This window comes from Corythoichthys intestinalis, chromosome 7, assembly GCF_030265065.1.
Source record: "Corythoichthys intestinalis isolate RoL2023-P3 chromosome 7, ASM3026506v1, whole genome shotgun sequence".
Taxonomy (NCBI): domain Eukaryota; kingdom Metazoa; phylum Chordata; class Actinopteri; order Syngnathiformes; family Syngnathidae; genus Corythoichthys; species Corythoichthys intestinalis.
This window is the reverse complement of record NC_080401.1, coordinates 58,560,681-58,587,982: the sequence shown is the minus strand read 5'-3', so window position 1 is coordinate 58,587,982 and position 27,302 is coordinate 58,560,681. Positions and strand designations below refer to the sequence as shown.

General features: G+C 40.6%; 2 protein-coding genes across 3 annotated transcripts in view; one reads left to right on the top strand and one right to left on the bottom strand.

Moving 5' to 3' along the window:
* ptprfa (protein tyrosine phosphatase receptor type Fa) overlaps positions 1-14,392 on the bottom strand; it is a 110,815-nt gene extending 96,423 nt beyond the window's left edge. Inside the window, exon 1 of the mRNA XM_057841037.1 lies at positions 13,985-14,392. The gene's annotated coding sequence lies outside the window, so the exon portion shown is untranslated. The remainder of the gene's footprint in view (positions 1-13,984) is intronic.
* An 8,474-nt stretch (positions 14,393-22,866) lies between these two features.
* Positions 22,867-27,124, top strand: hyi (hydroxypyruvate isomerase). Of its 2 annotated transcripts, none has more exons than XR_009063889.1 (8): positions 22,867-23,418; positions 23,496-23,607; positions 24,094-24,199; positions 24,262-24,340; positions 24,405-24,454; positions 24,544-24,617; positions 25,948-26,082; positions 26,219-27,124. XR_009063889.1 is itself a non-coding variant. In XM_057841554.1 (8 exons), exons 1-8 carry the CDS (start codon positions 23,220-23,222, stop codon positions 26,275-26,277), a joined length of 810 nt encoding a protein of 269 aa, XP_057697537.1. In that variant the 5' UTR covers positions 23,027-23,219; the 3' UTR covers positions 26,278-27,124. The 2 variants fall into 2 exon arrangements, 1 of the variants encoding a protein (XP_057697537.1); XM_057841554.1 differs by having other exon boundaries at positions 23,027-23,418; positions 24,548-24,617.
* Positions 27,125-27,302: the final 178 nt, after the last annotated feature.

Below are 27,302 nucleotides of genomic sequence, written 5' to 3'. Positions count from 1 at the left end.
CTTAAGTTAACATCAAAATTTGAACAAAAGATGCAATTTAATCCATAATTAATTATTAACCCTCTAAGGTAGAGGGACACACCCGTGAATCCTGCACGCATGTCCTCTGTAATGCCTTGTTACGTCGTAATTCCGTCACCCACGTGCCGCTGGTTGGTCTCGTTTGATAGTGCGGAAGTTGAGGTTCACTCTCATTTTTACCTGAAATCAATTGACCAAATGAAACAGGAGATTTGAGTTTTATAGTTTCCCTCATAAATAAACATAAAAAAACTGCATGGACCATGCGTTTATGTTCATATTTCCATCATTGCTTATCCTTTTTCAAAATGGAAAGCACCATGAAAAACGACATACCCCAGGAGCCATTCTGAGTTCACAAAGGAAGGATGCAATGTGAACATTTTAACATATATACCGTACTGGCCGGAATATGAAACTGTGTTTTTTGCATTGAAGTAAGACTAAAAAAGCGGGGGTCATCTTACATTCGCGGTCTAGACATTATACCCATTCACGACGCTAGATGGCGCCAGATATCATTGAAGCAATGTTCTGTCATGACAGATGTCAGCGACTCTCAAGTTTAACCAGTTTGCATTATTTTATTGCAATGTTTTTCCTTACTCAGATTTGTTTTAAGCCTACAGTTACAGTTAGACTTCACTTTGATGGTTAATGAAGTTATTGTAATTTTGTTGTTTTATCAAAATATATTGGTTTATTGACACTTCAAAAACCAGAAGCTATTCATTTACGAATGTGATTGCACTTTAGTTTACGTATTAAATTAGTGTTGTTCCGATCATGTTTTTTTGCTCCCGATCCTGATCGTTTTAGTTTAGTTTAGTTTAGTATCTGCCGATCCCGATATTTCCCGATCCAATTGCTTTTTTTTTTTGCTCCCAATTCAATTCCAATCATTCCCGATAATTTTTTCCCGATCAACTACATTTTGGCAACGCATTAAGAAAAAAATGAATAAAACTCGGACGAATATATACATTCAACATACAGTACATAAGTACTGTATTTGTTTATTATGACAATAAATCCTCAAGATGGCATTTACTTTATTAACATTATTTCTGTGAGAGGGATCCACGGATAGAAAGACTTGTAATTCTTAAAGGATAAATGTAACTTTGTATTTTGTGACTAAATATTGCCATCTAGTGTATTTGTTGAGCTTTCAGTAAATGATACTGTAGCCATTTAACTGTTCTGCCCAAATGCATGATGGGAAGTGCAACCATGACTGTGCGTAGTGGCACCAATTGATATATCTTCTCTGCTTTGAGGCGTAACACAGGGTGTTAAGGAAAAGATCAACCACTACCGTTCTTCCCCACATTGCTTCCCACGATATTTCTAATTGCTGAGAGAGGGATTTTAAGGCTTTAGCCAATTAAAAAGAAGCTCCAAAGACTGCCAAAATTCTCTCTACTCATTTTACGCTGCCTGTTAATTCTATATATAGGTAAAGCGGCACCATTCTAGATTGAACGCGCCAATGCGTGAATAGGTCGTGCAGCGCATGCGTTAATTGCATTAAATATTTAAAGGTTTTTGGTAATGATGTCCTGATCGATCGGGTCCGATCACGTCATTTTCAAAGTATCGGAATCGGCAAAAAAATATCGGACCTGCCTTTTTTTAATTTTTTTTTTTTTTTTAAATTAAATCGTTTTCTAAGTGTTTTTAACGTTACAGACAAAATGTCTTACATTCATCCAGAGTCTTTAGTTTCGGCTTAAAGTAGTGCTATCAAATTTATCGCGTAAACGGCGGTAATTTTTTTTTTTTTAAACTAATCACGTTAAAATATATAATGCAATTAACGTATGCGCTGCGCGATCCATTCACGCATTGTCACGTTCAATCTATAATGGCGCCATTTTACCTATATGTAGAGCTAACAGGCAGCGTAAAATGAGTAGAGAGAATTTTGGCAGTCTTTGAAGCCTCTTTTTAAGTGGCAAAAGCCTTAAAATCCCTCTCTCAACAATTAGAAATATCGTGGGAACCAATGTGGGGAAGAATGGTAGTGGTTGATCTTTTCCTTAACACCATATGTTACTTCCCAACGCAGAGAAGATATATCAATTGGTGCCACTACGCACAATCATGGTTGCACTTCCCATCATGCATTTGGGCAGAATAGTTAAATGGCTACAGTATCATTTACTGAAAGCTCAACAAATACATAAGATGGCAATATTTAGTCACAATATACAAAGTCACATTTATGCTTTAAGAATTACAAGTCTTTCTATCCGTGGATCCCGCTCACAGAAAGAAAGTTAATAATGTAAATGCCATCTTAAGGATTTATGGTCATAATTAACAAATACAGTACTTATGTACTCTATGTTGAATGTATATATTCGTCCGAGTTTTATTCATTTTTTTCTTAATGCATTGCCAAAATGTATATGATCGGGAAAAATTATCGGGAATGATTGGAATTGAATCGGGAGCAAAAAAAAAAAAGCAATGGGATTGAGAAATATCGGGATCGGCAGATATTCAAACTAAAACGAACGGGAGCAAAAAACACATGATCGGAACAACCCTAGTTTTACCTATTGCAGATTTAGTCTTTCCAGCCTGGCGCAAGTCTACAATTTTGTCTCTGGTGTCCTTCGACAGCTCTTTGGTCTTGGCCATAGTGGAGTTTGGAGTGTGACTGACTGAAGTTGTGGACAGGTGTCTTTTATTCCGATAATGAGTTAAAACAGGTGCCATTAATACAGGTTGACCCTCGTTAGAAGAAGTTAGACATCTTTGACACCCAGAAATCTTGCTTGTTTGTAGTGACCAAATACTTATTTTCCACTCTAATTTGGAAATAAATTCTTTAAAAATCAAACAATGTGATTGTTTTTCCACATTCTGACTCTCATGGTTGAGGTTTACCCATGTTGACAGTTACAGGCCTCTCTAATCTTTTCAAGTAGGAGAACTTGCACAATTGGTGGTTGACTAAATACTTATTTGCCCCACTGTATATGGTATTTGATAACCGATTAGTAATGGTCATATTAGTCATTCTGATGCTCGCTGTAGCTGCCAGTATGTTAGTGTTTGTGTGCGCATGCTGTGATGGAGTGCAATGTCAGCAGTGTGCTGGTCTCCCTCCCACTGCTCCAAAAGCTGCTACGCTTTTCATCACCAACAAACACACACAAAGCACAGCATTGGCTCAGACTATTAAGCATTACGGAAGCGCAAGATTTGGAATGCGACACCAAATTATTTTGAATTGGTTGGACGATTGCTTTCAGCGCCATTGACGGCGACGGACGTCTGATCCGTTTGAACTGGCAGCGATGGAGCCCTCCCGGTTCAAACGGATTGGACGCCCGTCGCCGTCAATGGCGGCGAATGTGCGAAAGGTCGAAGGGGCCGTGTTGGCGGTTGACCTTCTGGGGTGATGGTGATGATAGTTTTTTTCTGTCTGGTAAATGGGACTTTCAGACGAAGGAGGAGGAAAGGAAGCAGAAGAAAAATGAGGAGAGAAAGATAGACAGGAGGGAGATGGAGTAGTTGTCAAGTTCAAAAATAGATCCTTAGGTAGACATTCGTAAAATTACCCAAAAATAAGGAGAGAAGACACTCAGTTTTCTTGGCCAAGGAGAGCAAAGAGGGACTAGACAGAGAAATGCTAGATTGCGCTGTACAGTCACCAAAATTGATCTAAAAAAAAAAAAAACCTTGCTCTTTCTTTTATTAGGGCAGTACTTCTCAAATAGTGGGGCGCGCCCCCCGGGGGGGCACAGAGCGATGTGGGCGCATGTGACCTCGGGGAACATGTTTTTTTTTTTTTTTGCCGTACTGGAATAAAGTGTACTTGCACATCCACTCAGTGGGTGGCAGTGGCGCTCTCATTTTCAGAGTGCGCGCAGTATTTTTGAACTAAGGAAGAGCACTCAGCACACACAGAAAACGGATATGAAGATATCGAAAGCCGTTTTCCGACCGGACTCACTCACGCAGCGACCCACTTTATTGTCCGGTTCTCACGTCGCCGCCCGAGAAGTGCCATTTTCGGCTTGGGATCGTCACGACGACCGCCCTCACCTACGATTTTACCTCGGCCGCCGAGAATGCGCTTTTTTCGGGCCGTTTGCCTTTTAGCTTTGACTTTTAATACAGTGTGTGATGAGGAAAGACCACGTTTTACGGTGTCTAAAAATAATTATAGCGGACAGCCAGAAGCCAAATCAATTAAGACGCCACTTAAAGACATTAGACCCCGATCTCATCGATAAGCCGCTTGATTGTTTTTCAGTGAAAACCTGCCGAATATTGCCAACAATCGTCCTGCTTTGTCAGTGTTTTATCAGTAAACCAGTGAGCATTGTTAGCATGCTCATTGCAAAATAACTCCACCACCACAAGGAGGTAAATACTGTGAGCAGCCAAAATAAAAACTGTCCTTCTGTCCAAGGACACTCTTTTTTTCTTTTATTCAGTTTTGTTTTTTCGGTCAAATTTTTTGGCATATTGTCCTCATGAGTGAATGTTTCTAATCAATTTTGTTATTACTTACTGATTTTATTACATTTTATTTTTCTGTATCAAATGGTCAAAAATGTACCTTGAGTGTATTTTTTACAGTTTGGATGTGACTTTTTTTTATTTTTAATTCAGGCAAATTGATGCGCGTCAAGTCTTCTCTGTTACAAACAAAACAATGTTAATAAAGTTATACTTTATTATAAGTTGATCTATGTTACTTTTTTTCTTTATTAGAAAGAAAGGAAACAATGTTAGGCAGATGCGTATTTATAATAGTAATTTTATAGACAAATGATACTATTTACAGTGGCGGCAGAGAGTTTGGGGGGGCGCGAAACATTTACGTCTTCTTTGGGGGGGGGGGGGGTAACAGAAAATAATTGAGAAGCACTGTATTAGGGGTTTGTCCTGACACAGAAGGGTGCCGCCCTGAAGGGAGGGGGAAAGCAAGCTGGAGACACCCATGTGATTTTGGTTGGCTATGTGTGAGCATGTAGGTGGAACTAACTAAATACACGTGTGTAAGCAAGGGCACTTAGGTAAAGTGGTCAGAATGACCCAGACACTTCAGTTATGCAACGCTGCGGCCATGGAAGATGTCCTCGACTGGAAGATTGTCCTCGAAAGTCTAGACGAAAGTCCAGACGTAAGATGCTGAAGATGTCCTAGAAGGTCTAGTTACGCAATGTAAAGGCAGTTGTCACCCCAACCCTTTGTAACACTTTGTAACACTTAAACATTATACCTAATATAGCAAGCAATAATCATTTACTGGTTATATCAAATAAGAAAAATATGGCAATATGTATTATGTATGTATTAGGTATACTGTATATGAGCACAAGCAAGTATTCAATTAATCAAGCAAATATTCAATCAACCCTCGATAATTAACTCAACAGTAGTGAAAGAGGAAGAAGAAATGGAAGGACAAGGAGGAAGAAGAGAAGTAAGACAGAGGAGAAGATGAGCATAGATGAGAGGAGGAGGAAGTGGAACAGTAAGAAGAAGAAGAAGAGAATGAGGAAGAAAAAGGACAAGGAGGAGGACCGAGAAGAGGAAGCTGAGGAGTAAGATGGAGAACAGGAGCATAGATGAGAGGAAAAAGAAGAACAAGTGGAACAGTAAGAGGAAGAAAAATAAGGAGGATTAAGAGGAAGATGGAAGAGGATGAAGGAGAAGAAAAAGAAGGAGCAGAAGAAGATGCAAGGAGGAAGTGAGAGAAAAGGAAGAGGGAGAACAAGGAGGAGATATAGGAGGAAGAAAAGCATACATGACAGGAAGAGGATGAAGAAGGACAAGGAGGAGTGAGAAGAGGAAGAAGGATGAGAGGTAGTATAAGAAGATGGAGGAGATGGAGAGATTAGAGGAATTTGGAGAGGAGGAAGATGGAGAAGTGGAAAGGTAAGAACAAAAAGAAGAGGAAGAAGGACAAGGAGGAGGAGAGAGAAGTGGGAGAAGAAGAGGAGAAGAAGAAGAAGGAGGACAAGGAGGAGGAGAGGGAAGAGGATGATGGAGGAGGGGAAATATAAGAAGATGGAGGAGGAGAGAGAAGAGGAATTTAGAGAGGAGGAAGATGGAGAAGAAGTGGAACAGTAAGAGCAAAAAGAGGAGGATGAAGAAGGACAAGGAGGAGTGAGAAGAGGAAGAAGGATGGGAGGTAGTATAAGAAGATGGAGGAGATGGAGAGATTAGAGGAATTTGGAGAGGAGGAAGATGGAGAAGTGGAAAGGTAAGAACAAAAAGAAGTGGAAGAAGGACACGGAGGAGGAGAGAGAAGTGGGAGAAGAAGAAGAAGGAGGACAAGGAGGAGGAGAGAAGAAGATGACGGAGGAGGGGAAATATAAAGAGATGGAGGAGGAGAGAGAAGAGGAATTTGGAGAGGAGGAAGATGGAGAAGAAGTAGAACAGTAAGAGCAAAAACAGGAGGATAAAGAAGGACAAAGAGGAGAAGAGAGAAGAGAAAGAAGGAGGAGGAGAAGAAGGACACAGAGGAGAGAGAAGAGGAATTTGGAGAGGAGGAAAATGGAGAATTGGAAGAATAAAAAGGAGGAGGATGAAGAAGGACAAGGAGGAGAACAGAGATGAGGAAGAAGGAGGAGGAGAGAAGATGACGGAGGAGGGGAAGTATAAGGAGAAGATGGAGCAGGAGACGAAGAAGGAGGAGAAGAAGAGAAGAGGAAGTTGGAGAGGAGGAAGATGGAGAAATGGAAGAATAAAAGGAGGAGGAGAGAAGAGGAAGATAGAGATCAAAATCAAAAGGGGAAGTATAAGAAAAAGATGGAGAAGGGGAAGAGAGTAGAGGAATGTGGAGAAGAGGAAGATGGAGAAGAAGTGCAAGATTAAGAGTAAAAAAAAGGAGGAAGAAGAAGGACAAGGAGGAGGAGAGGGAAGACGAAGAAGGAAGAGGAGACTTAGAAGGAGGAGAAGGAGAAAAAAGTTGGACAAGGAGGAGGAGAGAGAAGAGGAAAATGGAGGAGGGGACAAATAAGAAGAATATGGAGGAGGCCACTAAGAAGGAGGAAGAGTAGAGGAATTTGGAGAGGAAGAAGATGAAGAAGAAGTGAAGGGAGAGGAGGAAAATAAAAAGGAGAATGTAGAAGAAGGAAGAGGAAAACAAGGAAGAACAAGGAGGAAGAAGCAGAAGAAGAAGGAGGAGGAAAAGGAAGCCAGCGGCCGATGAGAATATTCTGGAGCGAGGCCCTCAGGAGAGCTTGTTAAAGACAACATCCGACCGGAGAGAGCAAAGACACCCGACTGAAACGGCAAACTCAGACATGACTAACTCAAAGTATATTTGTCCCCGTCTTCCACTTGAATGAAATGATCACCGCCAGCCCTCCCGGTCAAAGTGGATTGGACCCTGAGCCTGAGGTGCCTGTCGCAAAAACACATTTTCGTGGGCGATATGCGATACTATTGTCAAAAAGAAAGTGACACTGAAATGCCCCAAAATCAACAGGAAGTGTTCCTGGAATGCCTCAAATTAACAGGAAGTGACCCAATATAAACAGGAAATTATCCCGAAATGCCCCCAAATCAACAGGAAGTGGCCCAATATTTATGGGAAGTGACCTTGAAATGCCCCTAAATCAAATGGAAGTCATCCTGAAATACCTAAAATATCAACAGGAAGTGACCCAATATGTACAGGAAGTCAACCGGAGATGCTCCTAAAACAACAGGAAGTGAGCCTGACATTAACCCTATATCAACAGGAAGTGACCCAATATGAACAGGAAGTGAAGCCGAAATGCCCCACATCAACAGGATGTGACCCCGAAATCCATCCATATCAACAGGAAGTGACCCAATAAGAACAGGAGGTTTTCCCAAAATGCACCAACATATACAGGAAGTGAGTGGATATCTACAGGAAGTGACCCAAAAAAGCCTGAAAATCAACAGAAAATGACCCAATATGTACAATAACTGAACCCGAAATGCCCTCACATCAACAGGAAGTAGCCCAATATAAACAGAAAATTATCCCAAAATGCCCCCAAATCACCAGGAAGTGACCTGATATTTACAGGAAGTCACCCTGAAGTGCCCACACATCAACAATAAGTGACCCCGAGATTCCTCCATATCAACAGGAAGTGACCCAATTTGAACAGCAAATTATCCCAAAATGCCCCAAAATCACCAGATATCTACAGGAAGTGACCCTGAAATGACCCTAAATTAACAGGAAGTGACCTTAAAATGCCTAGAAAAATTGAACAGGAAGTGACCCAAAAATCCCTCCATATCAACAGAAAGTGACCCAATTTGGACAGGAAGTTATCACTGAAATGCTCCAACATATTGAGGAAGTCAACAGATGTCAACAGGAAATGACCCTGAAATGCCTAAAAAATCAACAGGAAGTGTTCCTGGAATGCCTTAAATTCAACAGGAAGTGACTCAATATCTACAGGAAGTGGAGCCGAAATGCCCCACATCAACAGGACGTGACCCCGAAATCCATCCATATCAACAGGAAGTGACCCAATAAGAACAGGAAGTTATCCCAAAATGCACCAACATATACAGGAAGTGAGTGGATATCTACAGGATGTGACCCAAAAAAGCCTGAAAATCAACAGAAAATGACCCAATATGTACAATAACTGAACCTGAAATGCCCTTACATCAACAGGAAGTAGCCCAATATAAACAGAAAATTATCCCAAAATACCCCCAAATCACCAGGAAGTGACCTGATATTTACAGGAAGTGACCCTGAAATGCCCCCACATCAACAATAAGTGACCCCGAGATTCCTCCATATCAACAGGAAGTGACCCAATTTGAACAGGAAATTATCCCGAAATGCCCCAAAATCACCAGGAAGTGACCAGATATCTACAGGAAGTGACCCTGAAATGACCCTAAATTAACAGGAAGTGACCTTAAAATGCCTAGAAAAATTGAACAGGAAGTCACCCAGAAATCCCTCCATATCAACAGAAAGTGACCCAATTTGAACAGCAAGTTATCCCCTAAAATAATAACTAAAAAAAAAACGAAAACCTGTAGGAAGTGTTCCTGGAATGCCCCAAAGTTAACAGGAAGTGAACCCAAAATGCCCCAAAAATAAACAGGAAGTGACAACAGAATCCAACAAAATGTACAGGAAGTAACCCAACGTGAACAGGAAGATATCCCTAAAATGCTCCGACATATACGGGAAGTGACCCGGTAAAGCCTCAAAATCAACAGGAAGTGTTCCGGGAATGCCTCAAAGTCAACAGGAAGTGACCCAATATGTACAGGAAGTGAACCCAAAATGCCCCCACATCAACAGGAAGTGATCCCGAAATCCATCTATCAGGAAGTGACCCAATGTATCCCTGAAATACCCCACTCTATACAGAAAGTGACCCTAAAATGCGCCAAATCAACAGGAAGTGACCCAGTATGTACAGGAAGTGAACCCAAAATGCTCCAAAATATACAGGAAGTGACCAAATATGAACAGGAAGTGACCCAGAAAAGCCTAAATATCAACAGAGTGACACAATATGTACAGGAAATGAACCTGAAATGCGCCCACATTAACGGGAAATGACCCAAAAATCCCCCCATATCAACAGGAAGTGACCCAATACGAATAGGAAGTTATCCCTAAATGCCCCACAATCACCAGAAAGCGACCCTGAAATAACAGGAAGTGACCCATATCTACAGGAAGTGAGCCAATATACCAACTTTCACAGCAAAACTACCATTATTTACAATTTTCTACTTCCAAAATAGAACACATAAACGATCATTACAACCCAGCCCCTGAAGAAACTTTATCCAAGACCCCTGATTGAAACTCTGCCAGAAAAAAAATGAATAAATAAGTGTGATAGGGAGGGTGCCGGAGCACTAAAAGTAAAGAGGAGCACAGTCTTCATGCTGCGTCAATGAACAAGATGAAGGCCAGCGCTAGTGCTTCATCAGTATTCTTCACCACACGTTCTGGGTTCAATAGCCCATCCCCGCACCACGCCGACTCATCCTCCGCCATTGATCAACAAAAATATCAATAGGAGGTTACCTGGAAATGCCCCAAAACCAACGGGAAGTTAACCAAAACCAACAGGAAATAACCGGGAAATGCCCCAAAATAACAGGCAGTGACCAATGAACAGGAAGTAGCCCGGAAATGCTCTAAAATATACAGGAAATTATTCAAAATCTACAGGACGTGACCTCGAAATGCCCCAAAACATATAGGAAGTGACCCGAAAACAACCGGAAGTAACTGGGAAATGCCCCAAAATCAATAGGCAGTGACTAATGAACAGGAAGTGTCCCGGAAACGCCATAACATCAACAGGAAATGATTCAAAATGTACAGGAAGTGACCTCAAAATGCCCCACAACTAATAGGAAATGCCCCAAAATAAACAGGCAGTGACTAATAAACAGAAAGTGACATAGAAATGCCCTAAAATCAACAGGAAATGATTCAAGCTTTACAGGAAGTGAGCTCAAAATACCCCAAAATCAAAAGGAAGTGACCCAAAAACAACAGGAAGTAACCAGGATATGTCTCAAAATCAACACACCGTGACCAATCAACAGGAAAGTGACCGGGAAATGCCCTAAACTCAAAGGGAAATGATTCAAAATGCACAGGAAGTGACCTCGAAATGCCCCAAAATTAACAGGCAGTGACTAATGAACAGTAAGTGACATAGAAATGCCCTAAAATCAACAGGAAATGATTCAAGCTGTACAGGAAGTGACCTCAAAATACCCCAAAAACAACAGGAAGTAACCAGGATATGTCTCAAAATCAACACACTGTGACTAATGAACAGGAAGTGGCCCGGAAACGCCATAACATCAACAGGAAATGATTCAAAATGTACAGGAAGTGACCTCAAAATGCCCCAAAACATATAGGAAGTGACCCGAAAACAACAGGAAGTAACCAGAATATGTCTCAAAATCAACACAGTGACCGGAAAATGCCCCAAAATCAATAGGTAGTGACTAATGAACAGGAAGTGGCCCGGAAACGCCATAACATCAACAGGAAATGATTCAAAATGTACAGGAAGTGACCTCAAAATGCCCCAAAACTAATAGTAAATGCCTCAAAATAAACAGGCAGTGACTAACAAGCAGAAAGTGACATAGAAACGCCCTAAAATCAACAGGAAATGATTCAAATTGTACAGGAAGTGACCTCAAAATACCCAAAACCAACAGGAAGTGACCCGGCCAATGAACAGGAAGTAGCTTAAATACGCTCTTGAATGAATAGGAAATGATTCAAAATGTACAGGAATGGACCTCAAAATACACCAAAACCATCAGGAAGTGACCTGAAAACAACAGGAAGTAACCAGGAAATCCCCCAAAACCATCAGGTAATGACAAATGAACAGAAAGTGACATACAAATGCCCTAAAATCAACAGGAAATGATTCAAACTGTACAGGAAGTTACCTCGAAATACCCCAAAACCAACAGGAAGTGACCCGAAAACGACAGAAAATAACCAGGAAATGCCCCAAAATCAACAGGTAGTGACCAATGAACAGGAAGTGACATAGGAATGCCCTAAAATCAACAGGAAATGATCCAAAATGTACCAGAAGTTATCTCAAAATGCCCCAAAGCCAACAGGAAGTGCCCCAAAACAACAGGAAGTAACGGGGCAAATGCTCTAAAATCAATAGAAAAAGATTCAAAACGTATCAGAAGTTGCCTCAAAATGCCCCAAAACCAACAGGAAGTGCCCCAAAACAACAGGAAGTAACGGGGCAAATGCCCCAAAATAAACAGGGAGTGACCAATCAACAGGAAGTGACCTGGATATGCTCTCAAATCAACAGGAAATGATCCAAAATGTACAGGAAGTGACCTCAAAACGACCTAGAGATGCCCTAAAATCAACAGGAAATGATTCAAGCTGTACAGGAAGTGACCTCAAAATGCCCCAAAACCAACAGGACGTGACCTTAAAACAACAGGAAGTAACAGAGACATGCGCCAAAATAAACAGGCAGTGCCCAATGAACAGGATGTGGCTTAAATACGTTCTAAAATCAAGAGGAAATGATTCAAAATGTACAGGAACTGACCTCGAAACATCCCAAAAACAACAGGAAATGACAGGAAAACGACAGCAATTATCCAGGAAATGCCCCAAAAATCAAAAGGTAGTGATCAATTAACAGGAAGTGACCTAGAAATGCCCTAAAATCAACACGAAATTATTCAAAACGTACAGGAAGTGACCCCGAATGCCCCAAAACTCATTTTCAAAAGATGATATACTAATTTCAATTGATGGCAAAAGTATGAAAAGACCTTTAATCGCCCCTACCAACATGGCCTCAAGTAGCCTAAGGGCGGCCATGTTGGGAGGGGCAACTTTCCCATTAAAATTAAGTCATAACAAGATTATTTGACCCCACTGGCTGCAATACATGAAAAGACCTTTCATCGCCACTACCAAAATAGCCTCAGGGCGGCCATGTTGGTAGGGGCGACTTTCCCGTCAAAATTAAGTCATAATTTGATTATTTGACACTATTGGCTGCCATAAAGGGGGCTACACGTCCAATTTATTTGAAGCAGGAGGGCTGACAGTGAATGAACAAACGTTCATTCCTTTTCAACCCTCCCACTTCAAATAAATGGGACGTCTACAACTTGATAAACACATTTCAATTAACGGCAAAAGCATGAAAAGACCTTTCATGGCCCTACCAAAATAGCCTCCGGGCGGCCATCTTGGTAGGGGCAACTTTCCCATCAAAATTAAGCCATAACTAGCATATTTGACACCACTGGCTGCCATTAAAGGGGGCTAGGTGTCCAATTCATTTGACACGGGAGGCCTGGCAGTGAATGAACAAACGTTCATTCCTTTCAAACCCTCCCACTTCAAATAAATTGGACGTCTACAACTTGATAAACACATTTCAATTGACGGCAGAAGCATGGAAAGACCTTTCATGGCCCCTACCAAAATAGCCTCCGGGCGGCCATCTTGGTAGGGGCAACTTTCCCATCAAAATTAAGTCATAACTAGCATATTTGACACCACTGGCTGCCATTAAAGGGGCTAGATGTCCAATTCATTTGAGACGGGAGGGCTGGCAGTTAATGAACAAACGTTCATTCCTTTCCAACACACCCGCTTCAAATAAATTGGACGCCTACAAATGATAAACTCATTTCAATTGACGGCAGAAGCATGGAAAAACTTTCATCCTCCCTACCAGAATAGCCTGAGGGCGGCCATATTGGCAGGGGCGACATTCCCATCAAAGTGACATTAAAATGATGTAACAACTAGCTTATTTCTCAACCGATTTTTTACATTTTCATCAACACCAAAGCAGCTGCTATTTACTCACTGGCTGCCATTGACGTTAATAGACGTCCAATCCATTTGAAGCGGGAGGGCTGCCAGCCAATGAACAAACGGTCATTTTGAGTAGGGGCGAGACCAGGTTGGAAACTTATGTACTGTATGTATATGTATGTATTGGTACCGATACTAAAATTGATATCGGTTTCTTATGACAGTTCATCATCAATATTTTACCTAAAAAATGAATATATGTCAGGATTAAAAACTATACTAAAATATATTTCACTATGATTGAAAATTAATACTGCAATAAAATAACATTACACAATAAAACAAGCAAAATAATCATTCTAAATCCAATCCATTTGAATTGGGCGATTTGACAGCGAACGAGCCAACAATCATTCGCTGCCATCCCACCCAGTTCAAAACGATTGGACGTCTACTAGCGATAAACTCATTTAAAGAGTTTGAATTGAGTTTTTAAGAGCTCGTTATTTCGGAATATTCCATTCAGTAATTTGATCTCATTGAATAATTACGTCATTATGAAATGATATCTAATTTTTAAATGTCATATGACCGACAACAGGTTCTCTATTGATTTTAGCAAAGCAGGTGAACGGCGCGTGCACGCGCACTAACCATTTCTCGTGTCGGTTAAGGTCTTCTTCTTCTTCTTTGGCTTTTTCTTCTTCTCTCCTACTTCAGGAGTTCCCCCCGACAAGATCCACACACCTCAATCCCGAAAACAAACAGAAAAATCAGTCCAGGCGTGCTGCAATCCACCGGAAAAGCCCGAAAACAAGAGGGTAAAAGTCTCGTTAATCCTTGACTCGCGCGCGGTTCACATCTTCCGGCGGCGTCCGGTGCTTCCCTCCGGTCCGCCGTCTTCATCGAGAAGAAAAGGAGAAAAAAAGGAAGAGTATAGAAAGCTCGAAAGCTGGAAAGAAAGCAGCGCTTGATGCTCGCTGGTCGCTCGGCAGACTTCGGGCGAGCTCGGCTCTCTCCGGAAAGTCCAGCGCGAGTTTGAGGCGACGCTGATTGGTCAACGACATTCTTGGCGGCTAATCTGCGTGAATGTATGGCGCTAAATCAAGACCAAAAGTATGTACAGTATTGTAATCTGAAATAAAAAATTGAAATTAAAAGTTTAAACTTTGTTCATGACTTTTTTGTAAAACATAAAAACACTTTTTTTTCTCACTTACGGTACAGAAACTGATTGGTTTCAATTATCTTTTTTTTTTTTTTTAAATTATTATTATTGTTTTTTTTTTTAGCTTTTTTCAAAATTCACTTGATCTTTTCTTATTTTCTTCAGTTTAATCACCCCCCCCCAACTTCAAATATATATTTTTTTCACTTTCAGGGGTAGTGAGCCAATATAAACAGGAAGTGACCTTGAAACGCTCTCAAATCAACAGGATGTGCGCCCAATATCAAATGGAAGGTACTCCAAAGTCCCCCCAAATCAACAGGAAGTGACCTTGAAATTCCCCCAAATCAACAGGAAGTGACCAGATACAACAGAAAGTGACCCCAAAATCCCCCCAAATCAACAGGAAGTGACCTTGAAATTCCCCCAAATCAACAGGAAGTGACCAGTTACAACAGAAAGTGACCCCAAACTTCTCCCAAATCAACAGGTAGTGACCTTGAAATTCCCCAAAAATCAACAGGAAGTGACCAGATACAACAGAAAGTGACCCCAAAATCCCCCAAATCAACAGGAAGTGAGCCAGAAATCCCCCAAATCCACAGGAAATGACCCTGAAGTGCTCCTAAATCAACAGGAAGTGAACCCCGACATTCCCCCAAATCAACAAGAAGTGACACCGAAATGCCCCCAAATCAACAGGAAGTGTACTGATATCAATCGGAAGTGACCGCGAAATGCCCCTAAATCAACAGGATGTGACCCCGAAATCCCCCCAAAAGAAGTGACCCGATATCAACGGGAAGCGACCCCGAGATGCCCCCAAATTAACAGGAAGTGACCTCAAAATCCCCTAAATCCACAAAATACCCCTGAATCAATAGGAAGTGAACCGATATCAACAGAAAGTGGCCCTGAAATACCCCCAAATCAACGGGAGTTTCCAAAAAAGCAACAGGAATTGAACTGATATCAACAGGAAGTGAACCCTGACACTCCCCCAGATCAACAAGAAGTGACACCGACAAGCTCCCAAATCAACAGGAAGTGAAATGATTTTAACAGGAAGTAACCGTGAAATGCCCCTAAATCAACAGAAAGTGACCTCGCAATCCCCCAACTCAACAGGCAGTAACCCCAAAATCATCCTAAATAAACGGGAAGAACCCCAATATCAACAAGAAGTGTCCCCAAAATCCCCCAAGTCAAAAGGAAGTGACCCCCAAATGCCCTTAAATCAACAGGAAGTGCCCTAATACGAACAGGAAGCACTCCCAAAATCCCCCGAATCAACAGGAAGTGGCCCCAAAATGCCGCCAAATCAACAGGAAGTGCCCCGATATCAACAGGAAGTGCCCCCTAAATGCCCCTTCATCAACAGGAAGTGCCTCCAAAATCCCCAAAATCAACAGGAAGTGAACTGATATGAACAGAATCTGACCTCGAAATCCCCCAAATCAACAGGAAGTGACCCCAAAATCCTCCTAAATCAACTGGAAGTGCCCCAATATCAACAGGAAGCGTACAAAAAATCCCCAACTCAACAGGAAGTGACCGCTAAATGCCTCTAAATCAACAGGATGTGCCGTAATACGAACAGGAAGCACCCTCAAAATCCCCCGAATCAACAGGAAGTGGCCCCGAAATGGCTCCAAATCAACAGGAAGTGCCCCGATGTCAACAGGAAGTGCCTCCAAAATCCCTCAAATCAACAGGAAGTGACCTGATATCTACAGTTAGTGACCCTGAAATGCCCCTAAATCAACAAGAAGTGAGCCCAAAATGCCCCAAAATCAACAGAAAGTGACCTTGGAATCCCCCAAATCAACAGGAAGTGACCCCAAAATCCCCCTAAATCAACAGGAAGTGCCCCAATATCAACAGGAAGCGTCCCAAAAATCACCAAGTCAACAGGAAGTGACCCCAAAATGCCCCTAAATCAACAGGAAGTGCCCTAATACGAACAGGAAGCACCCTCAAAATCCCCCAAATCAACAGGAAGCGGCCCCGAAATCAACAGAAAGTGCCCCGATATCAACAGGACGTGCCCCCCAAATTCCCCAAATCAACAGGAAGTGACCCCACAATGCCCCCAAATCAACAGTAAGTGAACTGATATCAACAGGAAGTGATCCCTAAATGCCCCCTTCATAAGCAGGAAGTGCCCCGATATCATCAGGAAGTGCCCCCAAAATCCCCCAAATCAACAGGAAGTGAACTGATTTCAACAGGAAGTGACCCCGAAATGCCCCTAAATCTACAGGAAGTGACCCTGAAATCCCCCCCAAAAAATAGTGACCTGATATCAACAGGAAGTTACCCAGAGATGCCCCCAAAACATCAGGAAGTGACCCCAAACTCCCCCTGAATCAAGAGAAATTGACCTCAAAATCCCCCAAATCCACAGGAAGTGACCCCAAAATGCTCCCAAATCAACAGGAAGTGAACCGATATAAATAGGAAGTTACCCAGAAATTGCATTTCCTATTGATTTTTTTCAGTGTCCAAATGGACGAGGGCCTCAAAATATTGTCCAGCGGGCCTAGACTGGCCCACGTGCCGCAAGTTTGAGACTGGATAATAAATTTGACCTAATTTGCTTTTTCAGTCCCTCTTCTATATATAAAAAAATAATAATAATCATAACTAAATAGTCAAATATATTCCATTTTAAACACTATTTAAGCCAAAATTTAAAAAGCTAGCCACGCGATGCTAACAAAGCGCGTTGTGAAATGTTTGGTCATCGCTGACGTTCCGGTCTACATGTTGTACAAACTTATGGTCAAGCTGCCCCCCCTCCATGTTGTAGAGGCCAGCAGATGGCTCCGCCCCCCGAGGGCACGCAAGCTAATATTAGCCCGCTTGTCTCAAGGTGGACTTCCAGTGGCAGATGGCACCAAGCGTCCTCGTCACTGCACAATCATGCCCCCCTCCGAAAGAAAAACAATCGGACAATATTACTTCCAATCACTTTGAATGCAAAACAGGCTGAAAATTTGATGGTAGCTTTACATGTAATGCAAAAGCTACCACGTATAACCATAATAATTATATGGGCCTTTGCCTTACCAAAATTCTTTTCTTTGGCGTTTCTTTGGCGCTCCGCACAGCCCAAACCGTTTGACTGACCGTTGCAGTTCAAATATCAAAACGAACGGAATTTTCACGCGACGCTGGGAATTTTTCGAATGAACCCCCCAAAATTTACCGTTTGCTTGTAAACGCAGGTTTTTTCCAAACATGAAAAAAAAAATTGCCCTACCATTTTTGACCAATCACATAATTTACACATCATAAAATTCCAGAATCATAAAGGCATAAAAGTTGTTTACAGAATTTGGCAAAACTTACAGTTCCCCCAAACTCGCCAAAAATGCTTCCATTCATTTCTAATGGGATGCCATTGACAGCCATGTATGTCTAAATTTCCCCAATCATTTTCTATGCCAGGAAAACATACTGTAAGTTCTTGTTATTTTTGCCCATTTACCATTACAGCCCATTGACATTCGACTGGCGCCCCAATAAGTCGATGCCATTGACAGCCATGAACGTCCATGCCATTGACATCCATGTACGTCCAAATCTCCCATTCATTTGACACCCATGTACACAGATGCCAATGAGGCTATGCACGTCCATGCCATTGATGGCGATTTACGTCAATTCTATTGACGGCAATGTACTTGAATTCCACTGACGTATATGTAAGTCATTGGCATTGATGGCGATGAAAGTCCAAATTTCCCATTCATTTTCAATGGCAAAAAAACTGTGCCCAAATCAACAGAAAGTGACCTGATATCAACAGGACATGTCCCCGAAATGTCCCCATATCGACAGGAAGAGACCCGATAGATCTGTATCTACAGTGGTATGAAAAAGTATATGAACCCTTTGGAATTGTTCACATTTCTGTACAAAATCACCGTTAAATGTGACCTGATCTTTGTCAAAATCACACGGATGAAAAAAAAAGTTTCTGCTTTAACCAAAACCACCCAAACATTTATAGCTTTTCATATTGTAATGAGTATAGTATGCAAACAATGACAGAAGTGGGAAAAATAAGTAAGTGAACCGTCCTGAATTCTTTTTAATGTGATTTGGACAAAAATCGTCGAACAAGCGTCGTTTTGAAATTACCTGAAATTTTGCAGGAATACCTCAGGCCCTCTGTCAGACAGTTGAACCTAAAAAGAGGATGGATGAAGCAACAAGACAATGGTCCAAAACACTGAACTAAATCAACTTCAGAAGAACAAAATACACATTTTGAAGTGGCCAAGTCCAGACTTGAACCCCATCGAGATGATGTGGCATGACCTAAAGACAGCAATTCATGACCAGACATGCCAGGAATCTGACTGAACTACAGCAGTTTTGGCGAGCAGAGTGGGCCAAGATCGATGTGCCAGACTGATCTGCAGCTACAGGAAGCGTCTGGTTTAAGTTATTACTGCCAAACCGGGAGCCACGAAATATTAAATGTGATGGTTCACTTACTCATTTCCCCCCTTGTCATTGTTTGCATACTATCCTCATTAAAATGTGAAAACCTATAAATGTTTGGGTGGTTTTAGTTAAAGCAGACACTGTTTTTTTATCTGTGTGATTTTGACAAAAATCAGATCACATTTGACGGTGATTTTATGCAGAAACGTGAGAAATTCCAAAAGATTCAGATACTTTTTCATACCACTATATCAAAAGGGATGACACCAAAACTAGGGCTGTCAAACGATTAAAATTTTTAATCGAGTTAATTACAGCTTAAAAATTAATGAATCGTAATTAATCGCAATTCAAACCATCTATAAATTATGCCATATTTTTCTGTAAACTTTTGTTGGAATGGAAAGATAACACAAGATTGATATAAACATTCAACATACGGTACATAAGGACTGAATGTGTTTATTATAACAATAAATCAACGAGATGGCATTAACATTATTAACATTCTGTTAAAGCGATCCATGGATAGAAAGACTTGTAGTTCTTAAAATAAAAATGTTAGCACAAGTTATAGAAATTTTATATTAAAACCCCTCTTAATGTTTTCGTTTTAATAAAATGTGTAACATTTTCAATCAAAAAAATAAACTAGTAGCCCTCCATTGTTGATGTCAATAATTAACTTACACAATGCTCATGGGTGCTGAAGCCTATAAAATCAGTCGCACCCAAGCGCCAGCAGAGGGCGGCAATACTCCATAAAACACAACAAGTGAGCGTTTCACTGTACTGTCATTTAAATCTGTCTGAGCGGGTCATCGGCGTCAAATATTTTAACGTGATTAATTTAAAAAATTAATTACCGCCCGTTAACGCCATAATTTTGACAGCCCTAACCAAAACACAATCAAATCAACAGGAAGTGCCACGAAAATCCTAAAACAGTCACCCTATAATCAACCAGAGATGACACGATAACAAGAGGACGTGACCCTGAAATGCTCTCGAATCAACAAGGTCATTTGCTGCCAACTTCCCACTTTAAATGGTTTAGACGTCTACTAGTGATAAAGTCATTTGAATTTTCTCTTTAGTTGTTTTATCGTAGAACATCTTAGTCATTTCCTAATAGTAGCAGGATCGCTATGTCAAGAGATCATCGTTATCATGAGCTTTGTATCACAAATGGTATCGTATCGTGAGGTACCCATACTACCCAGAGGTTCCCACTTCTAGTAGTGAGTGACCCAAAGTCAGCTTGATTCTAAGGATTGTTGCAGAACTTATTTCATTTTTAAAAAATATATTAATTAATTTATTTAATACTTAGTTCCAAACTCCCTGCAGGCACCCGGGGGGCCATCGTGCTGGCGAGGAAGTCAATTAGCCGAGCGCGACGGCACCCGATGCCCCTTGAGTTGAGGACGCTAATTAGCGCGTCGGCCGGCAGCGCCCCTTCTGGCTCACGCGAGTCATTACGGCACCAAATTCGCATTTGAGGCAACATTGGAAAGAATGCTTCGCGCCCAGCCGATATTAACCCATTGGCTGCCATCCACGACGAGGGATAACTATCATAACACATACAGGTTTAGTTCCTGTTGATTTTGAGTCATTTTCTATTCATTTGTGGACATTCTTGAGTCACTTCCTTTTCAGTTACTCAAATTCAACAGGAAGTCAAGTCACCTAAAAATGGCGCAAAATCAACAGGAAGTGACATGTAAATGCCCCAAAAGGAAAAGAATCAATTGATTTTAGGGCATTTACAGGTCCTCCTGTTGATTTTAAGCAGGGGTGAAAGTGGCTAGAATTTCTTGCCGAAACTCCCCAACGTGAAGCAGGCTATAAGCAGACTATCCAGCTGCTTAGGGCCCCTGACCACTAGGGGGCCCCCTAATCTGGCAATTGTTTAATTTATATTCTATTTTGTTTTGAGTCATTTTCTATTCATTTGCGGACATTCTTGAGTCACTTCCTTTTCCGTTACTCAAATTCAACAGGAAGTCAAGTCACCTAAAAATGGCGCAAAATCAACAGGAAGTGACATGTAAATGCCCCAAAAGGAAAAGGAAGAGAATCAATTGATTTTAGGGCATTTACAGGTCCTCCTGTTGATTTTAAGCAGGGGTGAAAGTGGTTAGAATTTCTTGCCGAAACTCCCCAACGTGAAGCAGGCTATAAGCAGACTATGCAGCTGCTTAGGGCCCCTGACCACTAGGGGGCCCCCCAATCTGGCAATTGTTTAATTTATATTCTATTTTGTTTACTGCAGTTTGCTTTATTTGACTTTTGTGAGTTTTGATACTTGATTACATGCTTAAAAAAAAAGTTCTTCCCTAACTTTTTTCTTTCCTCTTTTAGAAAAAGGTTTGGCGCTATCTACTGTAAGTACTGACAATCATTTGGGGTGAGAAGTTTGAAGTATGCAGTGCAACAAAATCTGATTAATAGACAAAATATGGACATATGGGTTGGATTGCATGTAAGGGTTTCACAGTACACTGTGACGAAATGGTGGGCCAAAAATATTGGCCCATTTGCATTATTTTGCTTAGGGCCCCCAAATGGCCTAGGTCGGCCCTGACGTGAAGGTCGCCACGGAGCCAGAAATTTTTTATACTTTATTTATTTATATATTTATTTTTCTTTCATTTATTTTTTTTTTGGGGGGGTGGTTCAAACCTCCGAAAACTACTGAAATGCAAAGAAAACTTTTTTGGCACAGTTATTTCTATAACACATACAAAAAATGATTTTCATTCAAAATTGTATTTTTTTCAATGATTTGCAAAATACCGCAATAACCCCAACCTCCATCTCCTAATTTTTATTTTCCCTCACATACTAAATGCCAAATCTCAATTTTAATGACTTAAGAACATAGGATGCATATTAAAATTGAAGTTAATGTAAACATTTAGTTTTTTAAAAAAATAAGATATAAGTAAAATACATTCAGAAAAACTCAACATTTTTTTTAAATCATAAGGAAATAAATAAATTGCCTAACATAAATGAACAAATATAAGTCCAAAGTGTACATTGACAGCTCAGATGTTCTGAACCTCCCCATCAGATCAAATAAAACTAAATATGATAAATAAGCCTACTCAACTCTTTTCTTGTTCTTAAAGATTTGATCTATTTTATGTTGCATGGCCCCTTTTTTTGTTGCATCAATTCAACAACTTTGCACATTTGAACCAATCTGCGCTAACTATCTCTGCTGACCACATGTCAGTCAGTATGTCAGCCAATTGAACGGATAAATGAGTCCAGCCATTTTGCTCTGCTGCATGCATTCGCACATTGACGTGACTCATCATCGTCAGACTCGGATAACAGCAGCAGCTGGGGAAACCTCCATGCCGTCCGTGAAATAAAATAAATAATAAATATTGGTGGAAACGGATAACGCTACACAAGCGCTTTATTATGCTTGTTGTTAACACTTGTGTATGTAAATCTGATGTTGGTAGATTGTTTTCTTCTTGGAGATGAAATGCGTGGCAGCTTAGCATTTTTTTTTTTTTTTTTAACATAGCGTTTTGACAGTTGCCGTCATATTTTCGGAATCAAAATACCGTGTACCGGTACAGCATTCCCTGAATCTTATACCGGAACTGCGTTCCTGACTGTTCTGGCCCACTTTCACCCCTAATTTTCAGTCACTTACCTTTGATTTGGGGACATTCTCGAGTCACTTCCTGTTCAGTAACCCAAAAGCAACACAAACATGACCTTTGAATGCCCCCAAATCAACAGAAAGTTTGCTGCCGCCCTCCTGGGCAGGGCACTTCAAATCTTTAAAAGAATTTTTTTAAATAATGTTTTTTTTTTTGTTTTCCTGAAATATGAAACAGTACTTTTTAATTACAAACATATAAAAGAAAACGTGTTTTAACTTTTAATATGACAAAGTCACGTTTTGGTTATGTTAATAATTGTTCAATTTTAAAGCAAACTTCGTACGTCCATCACCTTGTTGTTCTACTGTTGTTTGCTAGCCAAGATAGCTGATGTTTGCGCATGCGCACAGCCACTTCCAAGGGGAAGTACTAGATTTTTTTTTAAGTGTTGAAAAAAGGTTTCACTATGATGAGTAACAAGTTTGACGACGATAAAACACAAGTTTTACAAAAAAGAAGAAAATATATCGGGACACGTGACTAGTTTCGACCGCCTTCCCCGCGAAACGTTTCCGCATACGTCATAGTTAGTGAACTTTTTTTCACCTGCAGAAACCGTCCTTCGAGGATGTCAGCGCTTCGGTTCTGCGCCAACATCAGCTGGCTGTTCACCGAACTTCCAGACTTCCCGCAGCGGATGCGGGCGGCCGCCGCGGCCGGCTTCCGAGCAGTGGAGGCGGCTTGGCTCTACGACGCCGACCCGCAAGAGCTCCGGAGGGCCAAGGAAGACACCGGCCTGGAGGTCGTTCTCATCAACACGCCGCCCGGTCGGAACCGCCGAACGATACCGACGGGTTGCCGGGCTTCCTCGTGACGTCATTGTTATCGTCCTGACGTCGTGCAGGTGACGTCACAGCCGGGGAACTCGGTTTGGCGGCGGTACCGGGAAGAGAAGAAGACTTTCAACGTGGACTGCAGCAGGCCATCGAATACGCGCGAATACTTGATTGCAAAAGGTGCGCTTACTTATTAATTTGTGAAAAACATTAAAGCCGATTGAACAGTAGGAAGGTTAATGACGTCTTTCCTGAGTTGTAGTGTCGTAATTGTTAAAACGCAAAAGTTATGGTGTAGTTAATGTAAAAACTGTTCTTTTTTAAAGCAACTCTGGTTCGACTGTCATCGTCAACAGTAGCTGCCGTTGAAAACGACAGGTGAACCAGAGTTGCTTGAAAAATAAGCTGTTTTTACATTGACGACACTTTAATGGCAGCAAATTACCATTTACGGCTCTAAAACTCAGGAAATACACTAAAAACCTTCCTACTGTTCAAACGGCTTGAACGGTTTTCACAAATGAACTACTAATTGGCTGCCATTGACATCGATAGACGTCCAATTACCCGCTTTCCCAGTTAAACTGGATTTTATGTCTATTGCCGTCAATGGCACTACTTTGGACTAATGAATAAATGGAAAATCATTTGAATTTTTTTCCCCAGGATCCACTTGATGGCCGGCCGCGTTCCGTCCAATGGTGCGGCGCTCGGCGAGATGGAGTCCGTGTTCGTGCGGAACCTAGGCCACGCCGCCGAACTGCTGGCCAAGGTGATCCGTCGCAGCCGTGACGGAGCCACGCCGCAAGCAACTAAACTCCCTGTCGGCGTTAGGAAGGAATGACCGGCCTGATCGAACCCATCAACACGCGGCTGACGGACCCTCGCTACTTTCTGTCGTCACCTCACCACGGTAAAAACGGAAAATCCCCCGAAAGCGCGGGGTGTCTTATGGTTTGTTTTCTTTTACATGTCAGCGGCGGACATCTTGAAGAAAGTGGCCAAGGAAAACATCAAACTACAAATGGTGGGTGTGCGCTCGCCATTTTAATCCAATTTCACAAATTTTTTGGTTATTTTATTTTGAAAAGACTGTTGACTTGCTTGATTTGTCAGACAGGATGTTTTCCACTGGCAAATTATGGACGGAAACTTGACGCAAAATATGCAGCGATATTTGCCACTGCTTGGTGAGTGGTCTTTTTAAAAAAAAAAAAAAAAAAAAAAAAAAAAAAACACGTAAACCTCATTGACTGCATTAGATGTCCAATCTGGAAACAAATTTACAGGATTTGGAAGATTTAAATATTGTTGTGAATGTTTAAAATGAGCTAAGTACCTCATATTTATTCTTCTAAATGTCAATTATACATTTTAGCAGTTTTTTTTTTTGTTTTTTTTTTTGGTAATTTGAAAGGATTTTCGAAAATAGCAATTCATTAATTAAACATAATAATTTGTGTAGCAATATTTGACCCAAAAGGCTACTTCATTCTTTTAATTTGAATTATTTTTAATTGATTGCATTTTACAATTTTTTTAAAATTTGTTTTTTAAACAATCACATTTTATTACTAATATTTTTATGTTTAATTGATTGCATTTTATTTTTTGTTTAAATTATATTTTGTCATTAATCACATTTTTACTATAACTTTTATTTTATTTTTGTTTTTAACTAAGCACATTTTATTGCTATTTTTTATTTTCTTTTTATAATGTTATTTTTCAATTAATCACATTTTATATATTTTTTTAACTGATCGCATTTTATTACTAATACTTTTAATTAATGGCATTTTATCTTCATTTTTAATTGCATTTTATTACTATTCTTTATTTTTTATGAAAAAATATTTTTAATTAATCGCATTTTCTTATTTTTTTGTTTTTAATTCAGCATTTTAAGACTATTTTTATTTATTTTTTTTATCTTTAATTGAATCCCGTTTTATAACTTTTTTTTAATGAATTGCATTTTATTATTTTTATTTTACTCATTTTTTAACGAATCACATTTTAATCAAATGGAATTTTTTTTTGCCAAAAATACCTTTTTTTTTTTTTTTTTTAATTTGAAAGGGTGAGTGGCTGAAAAATCAAATATATCTCTAAAAATTAGCAATTAAATCTTTTTGCCATTAATTAATATTGATTTGTAGCACAGCAATAGCTACATTTAAAAAAAAAAAAAAAAAAATGGTGACTAAAAGACTCAAATAATCTATTCGGGAAAATATCAATAATTTAATTTTTGGATAAATTTTTTGAATTCATCGCCTAGCCATATTTGTCCCAAAACTTTTTTTTTTTTTAAATTTGAAATGATTTTAGGGGCTGAATAACATACTTTGGAAAATAGCAATCAATCACAATATTTATTCTTAAAAAAAATCATTCGAGCCCCTCCCACTCCAAATGGATTGAACGTCTAACGCCGTCAACTAAAAAAATTCCAATTAAGAAACTAGCTTTTAAAACAGAAATGATCTTGAAATTTTCCTTCCCCGCCGGCGTCAGGTCACGTTCAGGTGGCTCAAGTTCCCGACCGAAACGAACCTGACAGCGACGGCGAGGTCAACTACCGTTACGTCTTCTCCACGCTGGAGAGGCTGGGCTACCGCGGCTACGTCGGTTGCGAGTACAAGCCGCGAGGTGCCTCCTCCTTTCCTAACCCCTCGTATTCTGTTCGAAATCTGCCCATATTTTTGCATACTAAAACATGAATATTTTTTACCCGAAAACAATACGAGGGGTTTAACCCGCTGGTTGTGCTCGACTTTTCCTCCAGGAAACACGCGAGAAGGTTTGGGCTGGCTTGAAGATTACTGGACGCCAAGCAGCAAGTGACGGAATGTGACAATTTGCCCTCCGGTCCTGTAGGTGGCCACCATACGCACGGAAAAGTCGTTAAATTCAATTACTTTTTTTTTTTTTTTTGTGCTGGAATCGTCATCATTAATAAAAAGCCAATTAAATACGTTTTCATTTCTTCATTTGTTCATTGCATTTAGTCCCGCCCCCTCTCGTTTTCCGTTACTTTTCTGCTAGTACAGGTGTGACAAAATTTTGAAATGGTGCCAAATCGCATAATGTGGACATCAAAAATTCCGGGACAGTGAGGGGCATAAAAGTTGTATACAGAATTTGGAAAAAATTTACGGTTCCCCGGAAATTTGCCAAAAACTTTCCCATTCATTTTTAATGGCATACGACGTTGGTTCAAATTTCCTATTCACTTCAATGGAATTTCCAAGGAAATGTACATTGCATTGATGCCATTGAAATCCATGTTTGTAGAATCTATTGACAACAATGTACTTGGATTCCCTTGACGCATATGTAAGTCGATGCCATTGACGACCATGGATGTCCAAATTTCCCATTCATTTCCAATGTCATTCGCATTGCATTGAGGCCAATTTAGACATCTGTCATCGACGCCCATGTATGTCAATTCTATTGATGCCAATTTACTTGGATTTCATTGACGCAAATGTGAGTCGACGCCATTGACGGCCATGGACGTCCAAATTTTTTCCCATTCATTTTCAATGGCAAAAAAGCCAATGTCCCCAAATCAAAAGGAAATGACCAGATATCAATAGGACACGCCCCCCTAATGTCCCCAAATGACCTGACATGACCAGATCACGCCTCCAAATGACCTGATGTGACAGGCCACGCCTCCAAATGACCTGATATGACCAGGCCATGCCCCCAAATGACCTGAGACGACTAGGCCACGCCCCCAAATGTCCCCAAATAACCTAATGCGACCAGGCCACGCCCCCCAAAAGTATCCAATGACCTGATGTGACCAGGCCACGCCCTCAAATGACCTGAGACGACTAGGCCACGCCCCCAAACGACCT